This window comes from Streptopelia decaocto (genome assembly GCF_964273445.1).
Source record: "Streptopelia decaocto genome assembly, chromosome: 1".
In the NCBI taxonomy this organism is placed as follows: domain Eukaryota; kingdom Metazoa; phylum Chordata; class Aves; order Columbiformes; family Columbidae; genus Streptopelia; species Streptopelia decaocto.
The window spans coordinates 8,111,138-8,133,428 of NC_138663.1; the positions used below are offsets into that span (position 1 = coordinate 8,111,138).

Genomic DNA, 22,291 nt, shown 5'->3' on the forward strand with positions numbered 1-22,291 from the left:
ATCACAGACAACTGGGGCAAGGACTATGTGGGCACTTAATAAGATCTCAGTCCACGTTGCTGCTGAAAGGTCAATTTGCCCTCCCTACTTGTTCCCACCACTCCTTGCATGGTGGTTTTTAGCTTGAGCTACCAGTCTGTCAGTCAAACCAGGCCACTGACCTGGCTGGAAATGCACTGCTTTTTAATGTGCGGATTAGTTTGTGGAAAAAGGAAATAAACACTCCAAAGAGGGAGACCATGTTGCTTCCAGTGAAATGCCAGCCTACATGTATCAATTTTTCACAAAATTTGGGTTGGTTACCAAGACAGAAACATCAGGAGACTGGGATGATCCACAGATTTGTGTCAGTGTTCCTAACTTCTGCTGGAGACTCCAAGTCTCCCCTGATGTGCTCAGAAAATGATGAGGACACCTCACAGACTAGCTTGCCTACAGCTTGATGCTAGGCACAGCTCATTCTGGTATTGTAGCCATGCTAGGAAAAGCGGATGGTCTTCCTGGCAAAGGGAAGAACTGAGATCATAAACTACAAACTGATTTGTTTCCCCCTGCCATCCTCAGACCACCAGGATGCCAAAATTAGTGGAGTAGCAGATAAAGAAGTTCACTCCCACCCCCAGGCTTATAGCCTAATACTTTAAAGACAAACATGAAAGAGGAACAAACAGAAAATCAAGCAAAAGCATCTCCCAATTAATGAACTGTCTTTCCCCAGATTCTTTCCTATTTGCACAGATAAAAGGGATATGCAGGGTGGCACAAAGAATCTATGTGTGGGGTGTACAAAAGTTAATTGTGACCCTGCTCCTACCCTGATTTAATTTTCAATGCAATAAAGACAAGAGCTCACAAGCCTCCACCTCTAAACATCACGCAGTTTGTATAAAAGGAGGAACACATTCTTTTGAGTTCAGTTATGACATACAGAGAGGACTTGCAAGATGAAGCTCAATCACTCAAAAATAACACAGGACAGTGCAAAATATTGACATTTCAAACTGGGAAAACTCTGCACAGATGCAAAATGCTGGCAAAGGCAATGGCACATTAGGTGTCTTGATTTCAAGACACTTGCACATTTCTAGTGATTTTTCTGTCTGGATGTTACTGCAGCCATTTGGCAGTTGGGGAAACTGAGGCCCAGGGTGGTAGCTCTACTTGTGTCGAATCATACGAGTCAGTGGCAGACCTAGAGCTAGAAGACAGGAACCCTGCAGCCCAGTTGTACTCCCAGATCACTCATTGCCAGAGCCAGGTCCTACAGGGTCTCTTTAGTTTGGAGAAGAGGAGACTAAGGGGGGACCTTATTAATGTTTATAAATATATAAAGGGTGAGTGCCACGAGGATGGAGCCAGGCTCTTCTCAGTGGCAAACAATGATAGGACAAGGGGTAATGGGATCAAGCTGGAACACAAGAGGTTCCACTTAAATTTGAGAAAAAACTTCTTCTCAGTAGCTCAGTAAGGGTGACAGACACTGGAACAGGCTGCCCAGAGAGGTTGTGGAGTCTCCTTCTCTGGAGACATTCAAAACCCGCCTGGACATGTTCCTGTGCGACCTCACCTAGGCATTCCTGCTCCAGCAGGGGGATTGGACTAGATGATCTTTTGAGGTCCCTTCCAATCCTAAACATACTGTGATACTGTGATACTACATTAGCCACTTCAAAACTGCTCAGCAGAACGATACGTTACCAGTAAGCGAGGGAAGGATGCTCCTTCAGCGCTGGTGTTGGAAGGGCCGGCAGCTTCTTTAATTCATTCCTTACAACTTCATTGCTGAAAGAGAGTTCAAAAGGAGGATCAGGCTACAAGAAAACAACCACAGTATTTGATATGACCTGACCTAGCTGGCAGGCTGCTACGGCTCTACATCTGTTCCTTCTTAACAAAAAGCACTGGGGTTTCCTTTTTCTTCTCTCTTTATTTGTTTTATGGCAGCCCAGTTAACTTTTCCCTCTATTATGAAAATTGGAGAGAAGCTCTCCCAGATGGTTGTGTTGAAGCACTTCCTATCGGTGACTGGACACAAAAGCCACCACGTCACATTTCATCGAGCAGGGTCCCACAGACATGTTCATACAGAGAAAGAAACACAAGGAGAAGAGAAATAAAAGTGATGCTTTCAGCTGCAATACAGAACCTTTATTTAATGCCTTAAAACCTGCTGCAAAAAGTAATGATTTGCTTTCTTAGCATCACTGGTTGCTTTTAGCCTCTTGCCCCAGTGACCTGGCCCTTGCACATCTTCACTGACGAGGCTCCAGCTTGAATTAATGTCCTGCTACACAAAACCCTCTGTGGGACCAGGCCCAACCACTTTGCTCACATTCTCCTCCCTGCAGCCTTTAGTGGCCATGCTGGCCAGCTGGTGCAGCATTGCTGCACACCAGAGAGCAGGGAGAGCTCATGAAACGGGAGACAAATTCTCACAGATGGAATGATACTGTGGGATTTTCTCCTACAAACCCAAAATACCTCCCTTCCCACTTTTAAAAACACAAGAAATTGTGTGCATGCGAAAAAAGAAAACCAAGCAACTCCCTCAAAGGCTTGGGAAGGAAGACAGTGTTGCTGTTACTTCTAAAATCATAGAAATACACAGCCAGGAGGGCCAGACAGTACACTGAGGAGTGCCAAAGAATTAATATATATTGGCTTACTTCTTAATAGCAGTTTTTTTCTGCCTTCTTGTACCCTGCCTTTTATCCTACTAATAAAAGCGTGGCTGTCCTGGAGCTGTGGAGAGAGATACCCCTTCCAGAGCTTCAGATTTCTGAGCCCACTGGCTTCTCCTGCAGGGCAGCAGGGCCATTAACCAGGCACACAGGTGGACCTGGCATCCCCAGCTGTAGAAACAGCCACCTTAACATTTGCTAAAGGCCCAAGGAGCCCTTGGATGTGCCAGGTCACCCTGAGTTTTGTTCTTGTCTCTGGGACAGTCTGTACGGTTACTCATAGAGACATGAGCTTCATTTGTGAAAATCTTCCCACAGCATTTCTCTGTTTGGACACTCCAGCAGCAGGCTCAGCCTGAGACCCAGGTGGGTTTATCTTAATTGGAGTTTGCAGGTTAATTGCCATAGGGTAAACCACTAACATAAATCCCAGAGAAGGCATTTTGGATATGTCTACAGGCGTTTATTGTCATGGTAGTTTCCTGACACTCAATTAAGTAGTTTTAAAACAGGACCACAACTTCTAACTCAAGACTATGACAGAGATGCCCAAGTCTCAATCAGGCTCAAATTTTGCAGAGTGAAGATGTATAGAACAGCACTTAACAAGAAATGACTTCCATGCTAAGCACATAGAAAACCTCTCTGTAGTACCTCATATGCCAAGTCAAATGACTCCTGACAAAGAGTGTTTGAACACCCACTCCTTCCTAAATCTCATGGGCATCTGACCATCAGATAGTTCCTCCTTTGTAAGTGCAAATGCTCAAAAACTATTCAGATTTTTTTCTTCCATGGCACGTAAATACCTGCACAAGTCTGAACAAGAAGCTGCTCTGTTCCGTGCTATCTGCTGATCTGGCTGCTCTGCTTCGTGACTGACAGCCAAGAAAACAAGCTGTTGCTGTTTACAGAGTTCATGAGGTCTGCCCAGAGGTGTCTCCTCCACAGCATGTGCATACTCAGCTCTTACTGAGGTTTTTTGACATTTTGAAAGAAACTGGAGGAAAAAAGATAGAAACCCAGCACAATCGGAGCATGAGCAGCAGTCACTGCTCACAAGTGAACATTTTTTGAGGTTGGCTGCTCATCGAAGGAAGTTGAGAAATTTCCAAAACTTTTCTGGCAAGACAGGAAGTAATTTCCAAACAGGGACTTTCTGAGCCCAGAAAACTGTCAAATAGGGCAAGATTAGTGGTGACTAAACTATCTTTGAGAGTCTGGGAAAAAGCCTGAACCGGTAATGTCTCCCATAAAAGAAAGAGCTAACGCCAGCCAGCTCTTTCTTTTCTGTCAGTGAGGGGCAAACCTTGCTTGAACTGTGACAAGAAGTCTTTTTAAGAATCAGAGAAAAAGACATTCTTAATGATGTTGTTGGGTGGGATCAGCATTTCTGCTCAATACCTAGAAAACACCATAAAGATAGTGCCTCGCAGCTTCAAAGCACCAAATGTACTTCAGGTAAGCACTTCCAGGAAAAAAAAGGGATTTCATTCCATGGTCCATATATTCACTAAGTCTTCTGACAAGACTAATCTCAAGACAAATGAATTTAGACTCCAAACGGATGTCAAAGCAAGAAAAAGGAAAAAATATCATGGCTCAGGTTGCGTTTGAGCTGGTGGCCATGAGGTCACTTTCCTCTTGGTTCCTTTTAAAACACCAAACCCCTTAACTTTTAAAGTGTTTCCAGCAGGATCACAAGTAGTTCTATACTTACTGCCCTTCCTGTTCTTTCTAGTGAAATATCTCAGTGTGTTTATTTTATTACTGTATTTAGAAAGTGTTTTGTTTAATTCGGACACTTGTGCTGCATTTATTTTTTATTCAAAAGTGTCCAACCTGCAGGACTGGTATATAAGGAAGGGTGCTTTTGATACAGATTTATTAATATACAGGGAAAAGTCTCCAAATACACTTTTTTGTGTCCTCCAGACATCTTCATTCCTGCACTCTGGAGGAAATTATAATATTTAAAAGGCTGAATAACAATTTGAAAACTGAACTGGAAAAGCCATTTGCATGGGGTCCTGAAAGCTGGTTAGATATCCAGAAATAAGGCTGACTCACTGGAGGATGGACCTAGAAAACAGGAACTCCTGAATTCTGGTTTTAGTTCTGGTACTGCCCATTTAGTGAGTTTTGACCAAATAAATTAGCCTCCACATCTCAGCATTTCTGTCAACACATGGGATAAAAGGCCTACCTAGCTACTTCATCAACTTTTTGTGAAAAACAAGTTTTTGCAAACTGGCGGCAATAATTTTGAGCAAGATTACATATGCAGTCGTCTCAGGAAATCCATACATTTTCCAGCATGTGTAATAACAATGATCACTAACAAAACAAAACTACAGGTTAAAGTTATCAACCCTTCTCAGCATGGTAATTAATTCTTTTGAATGCCAGAGGAAACAGAGTCTGAGATTCTTGGATTAAATGGTACTGTTTGAAACACAGTGTTTAGGTTCTTCTCCATAAGGTTGCAAGAATGCAGCCTGGGCTTTGTAGCCCCTTCAAAAATTCTAATTGGTTAAATGTCACCCGGTTCCACAGAAAGAAAAGTAAGCCTGAAACTATGTTAGATTACCATCTGCCCAAACATTGAAATTATTGTGAAATTCTGCTTAACAGGAAACCGGCCGTTTGCTTTCTTCCCTTGTTATTCTTTCATATGTTGCTGGGAGATACTTGGAGTTCACTCGAAATGTCTCATATTGCTTAATGGGAAGAAAACTAGCAACAGGACTTGGTCTGAGGAACTAGCTGCAATGGTTCAGGATTTTGTTTTACTTAAGGTTTTTTCTTTCCCCTCCCCAAACTGAGGGACAAATGATCAGTATATGTAATTCCCAGCTGCTTTGAGACAGATGCTGTTTAAGGTTGAAGAGCTGGATTCTGAACATTTAAAACCAAAGCTGGTGTGAGTTTCCCAAAGATTTTAGTCGATGTCAGACTGGACTCTAAATCTGGTAGGATTAATTTAGGGGGAAAATCTTGACTATTTTAACAATATGCTATGATCCCGCACAAATCAGGCATGGCACCCTGGTTCCTTCCTCTATGTCACACCTGTAGGATTTGTGTTCATCTAAGGAACTGAAATTTGTCCTGCCCATGCTCTGCCAACCAAGTGTGACTCACAAGATTAGCTTGAGCTTATAACCTTTACATCTGTTTGCAGGATGCTTAGGAGCTTTATGCATGTGATTCTGTGCCTTTGAAGTCAAAATTTTTGCAGCTAATACCAAAAAGCACAGAACCAATCTTAAGTGTCCTGTTCAACCTGAGAATCAGCTGAACAGGGATACCTCATTGTCCTAAATTCAGTGGTATGTCCCAGCCTACATGTAAAACTTTTTCAGTCTTGTCAGCTGAAGCATTTGGGGAGTCTTTTAAATAATGTGAAAATCGTTATTTAACACAGAGAACTAGGAACTTCTTAAGTAGAATAACTTTTTTATCTTAAAACCTTGCTGAGCTCAAGTTCCACCTAAATCTGTGTCAAGGAAGAGATGTGCCCTTTGTGCAACTCCGCTTGCAAAACACTGAGGTGGGCCAGGACACTTAGAGCAAACACTGAGAAATATTTTTCTTAATTACACAGATCTAAATGGGTTCAAGAGCTCCAGCTTTCTGATGGGTTTGTTCTTGAAATGGATCACAAATTAGAAATGGAAAAGGCTTTAGTCAAATTGTTAGTAATAGATGTCCAACTGATCTGTCAGGGCTATTGTGGCATCTTAGTTCAAGACAGATAAGGGTGACTCAGAGTATGCGCTCTCCAGGCTTACCAAACACTGGGCAGTCACTGCGATGTCTGAGTCAGGCAGCATTCCAAGGTGACAAGAATCAGAGATAAGAATCATAGAATCATTTGGGTTGGAAAAGACCCTCAAGATCATCAAGTCCAACCAAAACCTAACTAGCACTAAACCATGTCCCTAAGAACCTTGTCTATGTGCCTCTTAAACACCTCCAGGCATGGTGACTCCACCACTTCCCTGGGCAGCCTGTTCCACTGCTTCACAACCCTTTCTGTGAAGAATTTTTTCCTAATATCCAAACTAAACCTCCCCGGTGCAACTTGAGGCCATTTCCTCTCATCCTGTCACTTGTTACTTGAGAGAAGAGACCAACACCCTCCATGCTACAACCTCCTTTCAGGTAGTTGTAGACAGTGATAAGAGTGATGCATGATGATGCCATACTAAAGGATGCAGAGCATGTGTTTGAAGGGGCACATAAGCCCTTTTTGGGGAAAGGAGAGAAGAGTCCTATGAGCACACTTATTATTCTAAGCCATGGAATGATTTCCTCAAAAGCAGCAGTGGAATCTGCTGTCATTGCAGATGTATCAGTTCAGAGGTAGAAAACTGACTACTTGACCTTGTAAGATCTGTTCTGGTTTTTGAGCTCCCATGAGGCTGAAAAAGCAGACCTGCAACTTCATTCAGGAGTCCTGAACCAGCCCCTTGTGATCCTCCACCTGGATGCAGCAGGGTTTGGAGCTAATCGCACTCAGGTCACGATGGGCAGGTGCCAACCCGCAGCTGGAATTGCGACAATTTGGCATTGGCTATCCCAGCACCTGAGGCGATCAGCAGTGACTCACAGGAAGGTTCCCATGGGGAACAGCAGTTCTCCCATTGCCACAAATGAGCTACAAACTCATTTTTCTGGATCAGGGCCAAAGAGAGACTTGCAGTCTCACAGGCTGTAAATCTGGTGGTGGCAGTAGACAGAATAGGTGTGGGAAATCTGCAGCCTGCGTTCCAAGCATGAAACCCTTTAGAACTAACTTATTTCTTCAAAAACAAAGCAGGAGTTCAAGAGTTCAGCTATCGTGCAATGTACGCTGCCATGCACAACATATTATCTTTAAATCTCAGCAGCGACACATTCACAACTGCAGAACTTCTCTGTTTCAAAGAGTAGCCACTTCTATTTCACACAGCATTTCAACATCGACTGACTTCAAACACAAAGCTAACTTCAGCCATAAGAGAAATCAGAACATTTGTCTCCATCTGCAGTTCCTCTGGCTGGCCCTAGGCTTGATTTGCCTCCCAGATTTTCCACTGCTGATATGGATGACCACAAATCTCAGCAGGCAAAAGCTTGACCACAATGACCACATGTTGACTTCAGTAGCACCTGGATTTCACCCAGCACATCAACCCTTGTCAGTGCACATTAGAGGGGAGCTGCTGGACAGACATCCCTGGAGATGCTAAGTCTTCTCCTAGACCAGTCAGGGTAGGATTCTTCTGCCTTCCTCCAGGAATAGGCTTTAAACTTCATTAATAAGGCAGATTGCTGTGCCACCAAAGCCCATTTAAAATTAAGATCCCTGGCAGTGTCAGCAAGTTGTTACCACAACACCACTTCTCTGCCTGACTCAGATATAAGAATTTCCCTTCTGCTTCACATCATGGTGACCCACAGGTGGGAAGGAGTAAGAGCTGTTTTAATGAGGATGGTGATGATTGCCACACTGATGTGGAGGAAGCATTTAACACCAGGTGATGAGGGATTTTCTCTGCTCTCAGAGAAGATTCCTCATATCTCCGTGTTTCTCTCAGAGAAACACACTGTGATAAACACAACCATTCCTTTTACAAGGGACATCAAACAGCTTGTAGCAGCTGGATGCCTTCTACCGTCTGTTTCTACTTCTGGTCTGGAAACAGATACTTGAAGATAAAATGCTTTCAGTCCTATTACCCCATGTCATCTGATACCTTTCTGTTCTGTGTTTCATAGTCTGAATGTGCATTTCTGGGTGTGTTTTCATAATGAGAAACTTTAAATATTGTGCTTCATAGCAAAACCACTGGATGGTATGGTTTATCACAGGTTCGAATGGCAAAACTCTGCTTGGCCCAGCTCTTCTGGGTTGAGCACTTGGCAGTGCATGGAAAACCAGACTGAAAAGAGCCACATGCACTCCAGTACCCTCTAAATAAACACTGCTGATAGCTGAGTTATTCCAAATCGGGTGGAACTGACAAATGAAGCAAGACTGGGCTTGCGTTTCTGTGGTCAAATGCATGTCAGGATTTTGCAAGTTGATTAAGGCTTTGAGAAATGATAAGGCAGAACTTAACGTTCCTTTTAGCAAGGGTTACCTTATGTCATATCAGATTCCACAATGGGCAGGCAATATTTGCAATGCATTGTCCCTTTTCACTGGTTTGTCTCAATTTTAGCTGGCTAGAAGCCCCAGTCCACCAGAAGGCAGAACCCGCCTGTTATTCACAGGCTCCTATGGGTGCACAGGGTATCATTACAGTCTTCTCTCAGTGTATCTCAATGCTGACAAAATTAAGACACCTCTTCAGCTCATCTCACAATTCAACCTCACTGCCCATTCACACTTTTTCTTCTCTGAAAATAAATTCAACAGATACTGTGGTCCTCCAGGTGAAATCACATTCAGATCAACAAAAGTAGCGTATGGAATATGTGAATTTTTTAGCATAGACGGTTCTCCTGAGCTTCAGATGAAGAACTTTCATGTTTCTCACATGAGACTTCAACCAACCATCTGACCTCTGGTTGCTGCTAATGTGTAACTGAGAGATGCTGTCAACTTAAATGAAAATTCTTGGGCATTTCATTAACAGACGCTTGAAACACCAGGCACAGTCACCTCTCTGGATTCCTTACAGCAACTCTGAAGATTTGGCTCAAGGGATAGGAGAAGTTCATCAATTATCTAAATTGTGATTTTGAGAACTCTGTCCAAATTCGAGCTGAAATACCAATTAGTGATGGAATTTTAATGTTCCCTCTGGCTGGGCCTGTGATATAACAGTGATTGTAGAGTCATTTCCTTAGTAATTTCCTTCCGAAAACTAGTCAATTTCCTGAACTTCATGGGCATATAAAGAGATTTGTCAACAACAAAGTCACAAACAATGCTGTGTGCAAAGCATGCTCTGGTCAATGTCTGTGTTTTGTGAAGAAATGATTTCAGCAAGCACAATGTCTACATTAGAAATGCATTCTGCTGCTACACAGCTACGACTGAGTCACATTGCTCACACAGTGATTTTAATAAATTAATTCTCACAGTGCACAATGACAACAACTTTTAAGATCACCTACCTTGAAAAGTCACCCTTTGCCTCCTGTAAAATGAGGGAGAAAAATTAAAAATAGATCATTAGAAATAGTAGAAAAAAGACTGTTCAAGATTTTCCATTTGCAAAATTCATTTAGCAGCAATTTCCTGTTGTAATTGATTCCTCATGTATTTTTTGGAACCAGTATCTAATGTCAAGTGCCATGATCCATGCAGTGAGATAGGCATATTACAAATCAAAAGGTTTGCCTAATACAGGGCTAGATGATTCCTCATTCTGTTAATGGACACCTACGAAGCTGCAGGAAATAATGCTAGTAAATAAGTAAATTTTGGGGTCAATGTGGATGCTACATTATTAGAAGATCTCTGAAATCTCAGTGACTTTGCAGCCTCAGAGACTGCAACTTCCCTGACTCTTTTTACAAGTATTCTCATTATTTTCTAGTAACTAGACTTTCCAAAAGCTAGTTCACTGTCAGCTTTCAGGGGCATGCAAGACATAAGTTTCTCTAAGTCCTTGCTGGGTGTTCGGGGGAGTATTTAGCTTATATTTACTTATATATCTAGAGATATTTCTATTTATTACCATCACAGCTGGATAAAGGGCTGGGTAATGTTCCACTCCAGCAGTTAGGTTAGTACGTGAGTCTAACTGCATATCTGGCGAACCCTCAAAATCTGGTGAGTCCCCTCAATAGATGTAACACACATTTTTCATTTTCCATAGGCAATACACATTTCATATGATGCACACTACAGCACCTCATTTGTTGTAAGCTATGCAGAAAGCACAGTGCAGGAATGCAATGTGTGCAGTGAAGGAGTTTCCACTGCCAAGAGGACTGAGCTTTGCATCCAGATCTTTTGTTTTTACATCCTTCCATCCACTTGCAAAACCTGTCAGCCCATGTCCAGTGGTGCTTCAGTTCTGAGGCTGGGGTAAAGTTCAGAGCTTTCATGGTACTTCAGTTTCTTCTGGTAACACAACAATTTGAAATAAGGCTGCAGAGGAAATCACTTAGAGTTCTGACAGTCCTGCACTATAATATTATATCCTCCTGTTTCCCTCTGAGTGAACTGAAGGGCAGACAAGCTCTCCTCTGGTTCATAGGAAGGAGACCTTGAACATATCATGGTCATAGTTCAACAAAGGGCAAAACCCAAAGGATATGCCCTGGCCCACACAGGGGGAGCATACTGAATTTAAAAAAAACATTTCGTAGGGTAGATTCTCCATACTTCAGTTCTTTGACCTACACGCTGCAGTGAGAAGTAGAACAAATTGCTGTATGATTCCTCTTGTTTTGCTTGGATCCTGCCACACACATGGGTTGTAGTAATTTCTGGTTGCAGACAGCAGAGGTGTGGCTTGTTTTGACTGTTTTCATTATGTTACACATCAAACTACTACAGGAATACACGTAACATCCTATGTTTGTGATGAGGAACAATCACAGCAACAAAGGTTACAGTGGCAGATCTGGATCTGGCTGCACAATTACTAGGCACTGTAGTTATTCATTAGGATGAGCAGACAATAGATTCATAACCCTATTGCTGCTCCTCACAATGAGCCTGTTGTTTGATGTGTATTCCCCCAATAGCCAATATGCAATTTCTATAATGTGCTTTTAATTGAGTCCCCCATCCTGGCTCTCTCGCTCCATTTTTGTTACATAAAATGATTTTAATGAAGATTCAAATCCCTGCGCATTAATGGCTTCTTTAACATGGGAAGTGCTATAGAAGTGCCATGCATTGTTATTTATTAGTGCAGTCTAATAAGATGGCGTGTCTGCTCACATGGCTCCTACATAGTTGCATGGCTGATGGGAAAAAAAATTAAAACTACACTGTACAAAAGGGGAACAAGGATCATCTGACAATGATCTCTGATCTGTTCCCACAGTCATGCTCCTAAAAAAGAGATCTTTCAGAAAAAAACACCTCTGCTACCCTGAATATATTCCTCTTTGCGAACCAGTGCGTTTGCGTCAGTGCAAACATAATATGCATTTATGTGTGTAAAACGTTGGAGAGTGGAATCTGCTCCATGCATGGAGAGATCTGGCTTGAGAGCCTACTGTATCTATTTTGCATTTGTATAAATACAAAAACTGTGTAAAGACTTCTTTTTTTCTGGCAGTTGGGGAACCCCTGCTCTTCCATACAGCCATTCTGGATTTGGCAAATCAAAAGATATAATGCAACATAAGGAAGCAGAGAGTGTGAGAGGGCAGGCACTTACCTGCAAGATGTACGCAGCCAGTTCAAACACCACTTCACTGTCAACCTCAATGAGTTCCTAGAAAGGTGAAGAAAACAAGAAAGAAAAAGAGACTCGAGTCAGATCTCCTGTAAGAAGGACGTGCATCTCCTCCTGGCTGCTGCATGGTGAAGCGTGTGGTGCAGTTTTTTCCCCCTGGCAAGGCTTCAAAGCATTCCCTGTGCTCTTGGAGACCAAAGTGAGGGAGAACCTGCCCACTCAGATGTGGGGAAAGCCAAATATTCAGTGTAATGGCTTGGTAAGTGAAGCATAACTGGATGTGGCATGAAGGGATTTCTGGGGAGGAGGAAGGAGAAGACAGGTGGAAGGGGAAGGATCAGGGTGATTTTTATTTTCTTGTGTGACTTAGTCTGGAAAATAATTTTTTGCTCCCCCAAATGTCACCTGCGCTTCAAGGGAACACAGCCTTGTCCTTGCCTCACAGAAGCAAGGAAATGAGACAATTTGTCTTCACTGACGTTGTGTCAAACCCCCTGCAGAACTCCTCTGGCCCTTGCCCAGGGTAAACTCACAGGAAAAAGAGCCATATTTCCTCTTACAGGACAGGACCTCTGGTTTTGGCTCCTTCATCCCTATGAGCACTGGGGCTGGGGGTGCTTTAAGAATGAGCTGTTACATCAAATCTTTTGGAAGATCTTCACTGCTCTATTCTATAGGATCCAGCGCCCAACGAATGCAATCTTGGAGGGTCAGGTGAAATTGTGAGTGTTTTGCTTGGACATCATGGTCACATGAAGGACACGGATGGTCCCATTAGATCCTCTCAGGGTCTTTCTGCTGTGCCTGAGATGGTGGTCACAGGACCAAAAGGTCCAGGCACTGCTCCATGTGAACGTGCAGGATGCAGACCTGAAATCACAGGTGCCTGGGATGGGAGGCAGGAGCATTAATCTGGTGGCCAAGTGTGCTGTCCCCAAGTCTCCAGTCCCTGCCAGTGTCAGCTTTTGGGAAGAGAATGGATTTTTACTTTGATACGGTTTAGGCCTCAATTCTGCAACTGGATCTCTTATGTTGTCTTCTTTGTACACGGCCACGTACACTGGGTGACCGTTCAGATGACTCCTGTGGTGGCTCTTCTGTTGTATTTATTTAAGCTGCTGTTTTTAATATTTTACTTTATCTGGCAAGAAATGAGGGATCTAAATATAGATGGCTGCTGTGATCCATGCTCCAGCCAAGTCATGGCCACACCTCATTTACAAGCCACAATTGCTGCGTTGGCTTGTCTCTGGCAAAATCAAAAACAAAGGGAACAAAACAGAGGATAAGATCCAGGTGTCCTTGGCTTTCACCAGTGCCAGCTTTTTAAAATAAGCGCTTCCTTCACCTACTTCATAACAACTCCTCAGGGAGTAAAGGCCAGCTATGCTAGGGGCAATAAACACACCTTCCCCAGTTCAGCTGAACTGCCTGATTAACGCAGGCACCTGCACTAACGATGTGCGTGTGCCAAGGGAAGCGGCTGGTGCGAGATGTGGATTCAGCTGCAGGCAGGGCCGGGCTGGAGCAGTCAGGCATATCCCATAGCAAGGGCTATGCAGAGTAGAACCAGATCTCTCTCTCCTTGAAGCACCAGGCATCACACGGACAAACCAGCCTCTGCGACCAGATGTCGATATTATGGCAAGTCGATGCTAGCACGTAAAGCGGCCAGAGTGCCTTGTCTGGCCCTAAGGGTGTGTGGCACAGTAAAACTCATAATTAAGTGCTGTTCCTCCCGCCCCCAGTCCCAGATGGGGTTACCTCAGCCATTTGGGAACAGGTGCTCATCCCTGAACAGTGCCCAAGCAGTGCCTGGGACAGGGCCTACACCTGTGCCAGAACGTGCTAGTAGTTAACCAGCCTGACTGATTGAGGGGTGGTGCCTGATACCCTGTCTCATTTGGTGGCTTGGCCTTTCTGGGCAACAGTTGTTTGCTGCTCCTGTGCGAGGGTTGGAGTGTCTGGGTCCATGAATGTCTCATTATACAACAGGGTGGGCAAGGAGGAGCAGAGGGCACAGCCAGAGGAGTGCAGGGCCAGCTGACAACCTCTGGGGACCAGCAGCCCCAAAGTAATCAGGCCTTAGTTTCCATCTTTCCCAACTTGAGCAGCCCTCTGCATGGGGACATCAGAGGGTGTGTGTCTGGATAATCAACGGGGGAAGGTCTGAGGTGCTACCATACCATTATGAACTACACTTATACCATACACAGTATGGCCTTTCCAGGCTACAGGGGAGCCTTTCATAGAATGTCCTGAGTTGGAAAGGACCCACAAAGATCATCGAGTCCAGCTCCTGTCCCTGCACAGGACAATCCCACAGTTCACACCATGTGTCTGAGGGTGTTGTCCAGTCTCTTCTTGAACACTGTCAGGCTTGGGGCCGTGACACCTCCCTGGGGAGCCTGTTCCAGTGTCCAGCACCCTCTGGGTGAAGAACCTTTTCCTAATGTCCAACCTAAACCTTCCCTGGCACATCTTCCAGCCATTCCCTCGGGTTCTGTCGTTGGTCGCTAAAGAGTTCAGCACCTACCCCAGGGAGCCTGGGTTGAAGACATCCATGGGAAGTCCAACCAATAAATTTTTGGAGGACTTCAAGGTTTGAGAGCTTGCAACACCCTCTGCTAGCTGCAGGGACGACAAGCCCTGGTGCTGCTTAGACACTGAATCCCCCTTTCCACACCCAGGGTAATCCTCCAGGCACGCTGGCCGGATGCTCACCCTGCATCTTAGCAGAGACTTTGCACCCAACTTTCAAATCCACTGCCTTTTTTAATAGCACAGCGTGGCTTACTGTGACTGGAAGTCAAATAGGAAAGGACCTGCATGGGAGACTGGAACCCAGCAGGGTTATTTTTGGATAAAGACGACAGTCAGCCTGAATGTGCAAAGTAATGGTTTCAGGAGAGGTCAGACTAAAATAGACCAACCTAGATCTGTAGGCATTTTTTTTTCCCCCTCTTCTTATTAAGCTTTCTCCAAAAAAAGAACGACAGTGTAAGCTTTTCCTGGCAATACTCCAAAAAGGAACTTTTCCCCAGGAACAAAACTGTGATGCTCACTGAGCTTGTTGCTGGAGAGGGCTGACTAAGCACATCTAACCGCAGCCTTGCCAAAAAGCAAAGCTCTTGCCCAGCTCAGCAGCCCTGCCTCTTCCCTGGGCACTGGAAAAAAGACATTTTTTTCTGGCTTCTACCCTGCATTTTAGGAGATGCAAAGTTAGTCCCTACATTTTAGGACATGCAGATGTCAAGAAGAAAGGCTCCAGGTTCGGCATAAAGCAGTTGGTTTAGCAGGTCACAAGCCTGCCGTGGGCTGTGGGATGGTGGTATTTGTTATACCATCACTCCCTGGCTGCAGCTGTCTTTTGCTACAACTGGAGGTGAGTCATTGTGAATGGCCTCTGCCAGCACAGTGGGGTAGGAGGGATCCTCCCAGGGAATCCCAGCTGTTGAAAAACCTCTCCCAGTCCCACACATGGAGCTGCTCATCCCTGGCTGAGTCCACATGCAGCCAGCTCAGGTCCTGGATAATTTTCTGGATCCTGCCCTTTCTGGGGGTTCCGCTTGACAGCAAGTTGACCATGAGCCAACAGTGTGCTTGGCAGCCAAGAGGACAACTGTGTCCTGAGTGCATCCAGCACAGCATTGCCAGCTGGGCGAGGGAGATGATTGTCCCGCTCTGCTCTGCACTGGTGCGGCCTCACCTGGAGCACTGCGTGCAGGTCTGGGCGCCACAGCTTGAAAAAAATATAAAGCTACTGGAGAGTGTCCAGAATACGGCTACAAAGTTGGTGAAGGGTTTGGAGAAGAAGCCGTATGAGGAGTGGCTAAAGTCACTTGGTTTGTTCAGCCTGGAGGAGACTGAGGGAAAATCTCATGGCGGCTACAGCTTCATCACAAGGGGAGGAGAGGGGCAGGTGCTGAGCTCTTCTCTCTGATGACCGATGACAGAACCCGAGGGAATGTCAGGAAGATGTGCCAGGGGAGGTTTAGGTTGGACATGAGGAAAAGGTTCTTCACCCAGAGGGTGCTGGACACTGGAACAGGCTCCCCAGGGAGGTGTCACGGCCCCAAGCCTGACAGTGTTCAAGAAGAGACTGGACAACACCCTCGGACACATGGAGTGAACTGTGGGGTTGTCCTGTGCAGGGACAGGAGTTGGACTCGATAATTCTTGTGGGTCCCTTCCAACTCAGGACATTCTATGGTTCTTTCACTGGTTTGGTCGGCTTGTGGCATCGGAGGGATCAGATGCACAGCTCTGCCCTGGGCGCTCAGGCGGGGAATGGAGGCCGTGCCAGGACACCCTTATCTCTGGCACACAGAGCGCCTTGCAAGCGGCAGCAGGCTGGTGTTCTCAATAGCCTACCAGGCAGGGCTATTTCTGGCACAAAAACATTTCTTTGTGGTGGCTTGTTCCTGTACAAGGTGGTTGTCAGTACACAGGCACAGACAACCTTGCTTGCCCTCCCCCTGGCCCACAGACTCTCAGTTGCACTGTCACAAGCATGTAGTCAAATGTATCCTTAACACACAGAATCACAGAATGTCAGGGATTGCAAGGGACCTCAAAAGCTCATCCAGTCCAATCCCCCTGCCGGAGCAGGAACACCCAGATGAGGTTACACAGGAAGGTGTCCAAGTGGGTTTGAATGTCTGCAGAGAAGGGGACTCCACAACCTCCCTGGGCAGCCTGTTCCAGGCTCTGTCACCCTCACTGAGAAGAAGTTTCTTCTCAAATTTAAGTGGAACCTTTGGTGTTCCAGTTTGAACCTATTACCCCTTGTCCTACTGTTGGCTGTCACTGAGAAGAGCCTGGCTCCACCCTTGTGACACTCAGCACAAACTCTCACAGTCACACACCCCTCACATACTCAGCCCCTCATGCCAACCCCGAATATGGTACTCACACAGCCTCACGCACTCACACTTTCCTTGCACACTCAGTCACGCACATCTCACAGACACACGCACAGTCTCACAGACACACGCACTTTCTCTCACAGATTCACCTCCCCCCCCGCCTCGCCCACAAGATGGCGCCCGCGCCGCAGCCCGCGCGGCCACCGCCGCCCTCTGCGGGCGGGAACGGCTCACGACACCCGCTCAGCCCAGAGCGCGCCCCAACGGCGGTTTTTTAAAACAAAACCAGACGTTTCCTTCCAAATAAACACCAGTTAATCATTCTAGCAGCTGCAGATTCCCTCCTACCAACCACAAGAGTTACTTCCAGGGGTGTTTTACCACAGAACCTCTGTCTGAGGAAGCTGGCCAGGGTGGTTAGAGACAGAGGAGTGAAGGAGGGTGTGAGGAGGAGGAGGAGGTCATATCTCAAAGTCGGGGTGTGACCAATGTATATTTTGAGTCAGGAGATGCAGACCCAGCTGTCTCAGCCCACCCCAGTGCCACCTAGAGCTCCCCGAATCCTCACCTTGTAGATGCAGGACTTGGCGTTCAAGAAAAAGAGCTCAATGGTGGCGTTGTCCTTTAGATAGGAGATGCTTTCGATGTAGAACCTGAAAGGGAAAGCAAGAGAGGTGAGATACAAGGGGGAACCAGGGCAAAACATGAAAGTGCACTCATTACGTGCAAAATGTGGTCAACTGAGTCATGATGACTACACTAAAAATGAAGTTTCTTTGCTTATGACAGACTGGGGTAATGAAAGAAACTCGTGCATGCTCCAGGACGTGAACAGTCACCTCCACCACAGCCATATCAGAGGAACTGGATCATCAAGTGGATTATTTTTTTTTCTAAAAAATTCCTTTGTATTGTTTTTAAACTTCAGATAATCCTTTATTCTGTTTGTTTGTGAACTCCCCTTCTTTCTCCATCACATTTTGGCGTTTTTCCTTCACTCCTTTACCTAACCTGCCCATTTCTGTGCTGTTGATCTGCTCCTTGTAAAATGTTCACTGACAGAAATCCACGTCTGGGTTACTTCCCTGTCCACTTCAGCTCTGCATAAGGCAAATTTTGTAAAGGATTCTTTATGTATTTAGGCAACTAGCACATAGAAGCAGCCAGCAATAGTTAAGGATCTTGCAGAATTTACCAGTACCGTGACTAGTGATGCTGGGAATAATTGGGGATGCCAATTATCTAGTTTTTTTGTGCTGAGATGACTTCTCAGAACTCAGTAGAAAGCCGACCAGCCCAAACCCTCAGTGTCAGAAAAACCCTCTCTCTTGCATTGGCTGATTACCCCAAATATTTGCAATTATGTTGACAGCCCATGATATGTATGAATCAATTCCATATTCTGAGCTTTGAGGGTTTGATCCTTTGGCAGTGAACTCCATGAGAGTGTTGCCGCTGGCTTGAATGGACTCCAGCCCTTAATTCTGCATTGTGACCTTTTGAGAAAAAAATCTCAGAATACTGTCAAAGTTAACGACTGATTGTTATATATGTTATGTGTTCCTCATAGGTTCACTGTGTTCCTGCACAGGTTCAATGAATGATTAAGGTGAATTTTGCATTTACTTTGTGTTTTAAGTAAGGAAAAAAAAATTACATCTGTCTGCCTGTGCTGTTTTATAGTAATCTTTAAGCTGCAGTACAGTGGCAGCAATGTTCCTTACATAAATTCCAGTACTATCGTGCCTTGTCAGAGGCAATTAGAATAGGGAAAGTGCCAGGGAGATGCTGTCTGCATCAGGAACTTAAAAAAATATGAGATACCATAGAAATCTGGGTTGAGATGCAGAGTCCAGTTACAGAAAACCTTATTCCCTGACCCTGCTGACACCCCTGGGGCTTTACACAAGCATCAGAGGGAATGTCCATGTTGAGCTATTTGCAGAACTGAGGGTCTTAAATGTGACTTTCTTAGGGGTAAAGGTCAGAACTTTGCAGTGCTCCTAAGTGTCTTCTGAAGACCCTTCAAAGCAGTTTATTTCTTGACAGATACAACCAACTACTTGCTTACTAGAGTGAGTGAAACATTTTGAGCTCTCCTTGTTCTTGTGCTGTAGTTCTCCTGCTGTTATCCCTCCTTCTACCACTTCAGAAGAGTTGAGATATAAGAAATAAAAACAAAACCCGAATTAAAAAATATTTTGAATGTAGGGATCATGAAGCACAAAACCTAAACTTTTTTTTCCCTTCTGGCTTCCACTGGGTTTCACCTCCTGTTCTTGAAATTGCCTCTGTCTCTTTTTTTTTGCAAATAAAAATATACTTGGCTTCAGAGATGCAAAGAAAGGTGCTGCATTAAAAAAGGAACCTTCTTACTAGATATGCTCTCTGAGTGCAGCTGGCTTTCCATCTGCTAAATTCATGGATAAAATTTATAACTTTACACATTCTATGATTCTTGAACAACCTCCTCTGCTTATCATCACTACCAGTGCTGTCCGAGTTGTGGCGGTGGGATCTTTATTTCCAGGGTCAGAAGAGTGCAGGAACATTTATTCCATTTTTGAATCTCAGAGAAGATCAGAGAAAATGCCTTTTTTGTTTGTTTGTTTCATCAGTGTTCAAACGAGACCACCCTCACCATCACTAGAGGGCAATATTGCATTTCTTAAGTCTGCAAGGATCTTTTCCCAAGGCTTTCCACATAGGTACACAGACCATTTTCTATACAAAATTGAGTCTCTCTGAGCACAGAGCCTACACAAGAGACTTCATCTGCACAAAGAAGACCCAATTCTCATGATCTTCAGAGTGGAGAATGTGCTGGGGAGCTACTGATTCTCACACAGGCACACAGACAAATGAAAAGCGTGTGCACCGGGAAATCGGTGCTACTTAAAACAATTTGCAGAGAGAACCCTGATGGGATCTGCTGTGTGGCAGGCTCAGAAAACCCCAACTGGAGCAGAGTCCCCTGAATTCACAGCTGGAGCTGCAACGACGGAAAGAGGAGGGAAAGAGACATTTTTTGCGCTGATGGTGAATCTCTGTCAGATCTCCTCCCGTTGCCACCTTTTCCAAATACGGTGAAGGAAAAGACACTTTACAACGACTGATGTCAGTGACTAAGGAGGCAGGAAGAAGCATCCAGCTGCTAAGGCAGTGAACTGAGCAAAATAATCTGGGCTAAATTCCTGCCTCAGACACAGGTTTCCTTCGTGACCTTCAGGAAAACGTTTAGCTGCTTGGGGCTGTTGTGTTTAGAAAATACCCCTCCCTTCTCAGACCCTCTTTGTCTGCTTTGCCTGTTAAGCTTATAAGCCCTTTCTTACGGGGTGATTCAAAATCCTCAGTTTTAAGGGGAGACTCTCAGGTTTCTGCTGAGGACTCCCCTGAGAGCAGCATTCCTCCATGCGCTGCGAAGCTGATATATCCATGAAATAATGGATGGGCTGGACAGAGAAACAGGCAGCACCATGTGTCTGACACCTCGGCTCAGCTACCGACGTCTCTTGCAGTACAGCCAACAAACAGCTTTGCCTCAAGCAGCTCCTACAAGGGGTTCCTTGATAGCCAGACACCACTGCTGTGAGAAATTAGGTGCTTGCAAGAAGGGGGAGCAACCCCACAGGACTTTTTAAGTGTAAAAAACAGAGAAATAATTTTAGAAAAAGTTTAAAAGATCAGCCAATCTATTTCTGCCTTCCCCCTCCCTCCCCACCCCCAGTAGCTTATGATTCATCAAGTACATTTTCTAAGCATTAATTAAATAGACCAGTGAATATTACGCTGCGTAATGAACACAAGTGCCTATCTTGACTGCTCCCTCTCGGCAGCAGGAAGATAATAATGAATACTGCAGAAGATTGCTTGGAAGACTTCAGAAGCTGCTGCTTCTGAAATGTTTAAGGCTTCTTAGCTGCAAGGACATGCCTCTTACTGATCAGATTGTTCTATATTAAGCGCTGGTTAACTGACAACTTGCTCTGAGACAGCTTAAGGCCCCTCACATCGTGATGAATGGCAGTTCCCATCGTAACCAGCCAAGCACAGATGTTTATACAGCGATGCCTGTGAGAAGCACCTGTGGAAACTCCTGATCCTTGGGTGATGGGAAACTGTCACTAAAGTAGTTCCTCCTTTGCATTACACACATGCCCACCTCCAACTTGCAGCAGGGAGAAATGTCTCACTGAGTATTGGACTCACCAGTTTGATTACTGGTCTTCAGAAGGTGGAGATTCCCTGGCTGCTGGTGCCGGGCTTGTATGCGAACCCAGTGAGGTACGTGCAGATGGAAACATTTAGCAATGTTGGGAAGATGCTTGGTCACTAGTGCTTCACCCTTGCAGTGGGGATAGGAGGGCTCAGGACTATTGGGGAAATGGCCTCCAAAAGCACCTGAGCCAGTGAAAACTGAAAAGAGCAGCGTTCCCCATTGCCACACACCAAAAGAAACTATATATATATATATATTAAAAAAATGGCCATCTGTCACCTAACAGGGACCAGGCTCTGAGCAGTCAGGTACCTGACTCTAAATGTACTGTTCCAATGTTTGAGATCACAAGCCTGTGCATTTATTTCCAAGTAGAATCTGTCAAATGGTGAATGTATTTCACTGTAGTCCTCAACACAATGATATTTCAACGCATGATGACAGCAAATGGATTTTTTATCTAACAAAGCTGATGAAGGGTCTGGAGCGCAAGTCTGATGAGGAGCAGCTGAGAGACCTGGGATTGTTCAGCCTGGAGAACAGGAGCTGAGGGGAGACCTCCTCACTCTCTACAACTGCCTGAAAGGAGGTTATAGCATGGAGGGTGTTGGTCTCTTCTCCCAAGTAGCAAGTGATAGGATGAGACGAAATGGCCTCAAGTTGCACCAGAGGAGGTTTAGATTGGATATAAGGAAATATTTCTTCCTGGGAAGGGTTGTCAGGCATTGGAACAGGCTGCCCAGGGAAGTGGTTGAGTCACCATCCCTGAAGGTGCTTAAAAGACACACAGATGAAATTCTTAAGGACATGGTTTAGTGCCAGAGTTAGGTTATGGCTGAACTCGATGATATTGAGGGTCTTTTCCAACCAAAATGATTCTATGATTGTATGATCTGTCTGGGGGCAGTGATATCATCCTGGTTCTTGAGATGTTTTACTCTGGTGGGAGCCAGCTGGTCCAAATGGCTTTTATCCAACAACAAACACATTTTTTCAATAAAAAGAAACACTCTGATGCTCCCATTCTGGTGCTATGGTGTTTTCTTCCAAGAAAATTCAAAGATGACATTGAAAGGACTTTGGAAGACCTCAGAAAGATTTCGACACTTAGTTTCATTGAGGAAGAGCATCTTTTTGAGTAGTACCCCTATCAGAAAAAATTGT

The 22,291-nt window shown here is 44.9% G+C and overlaps 1 protein-coding gene across 5 annotated transcripts in view; it reads right to left on the reverse strand.

Annotated features, from left to right (window-relative positions):
* The window catches only part of FRMD4A (FERM domain containing 4A), a gene marked incomplete at its 3' end in the record, with an annotated part of 393,830 nt that overhangs the window by 67,383 nt on the left and 304,156 nt on the right, over positions 1-22,291 (reverse strand). For all 5 annotated transcript variants that reach the window (XM_082064558.1, XM_082064557.1, XM_082064561.1 and 2 more), the window contains exons 5-8: positions 17,477-17,561; positions 12,023-12,079; positions 9,795-9,817; positions 1,699-1,782 (exon numbers count right to left, since the gene is read on the reverse strand). In XM_082064558.1, the coding sequence (XP_081920684.1) occupies positions 1,699-1,782; positions 9,795-9,817; positions 12,023-12,079; positions 17,477-17,561 (249 nt within the window). The remainder of the gene's footprint in view (positions 1-1,698; positions 1,783-9,794; positions 9,818-12,022; positions 12,080-17,476; positions 17,562-22,291) is intronic.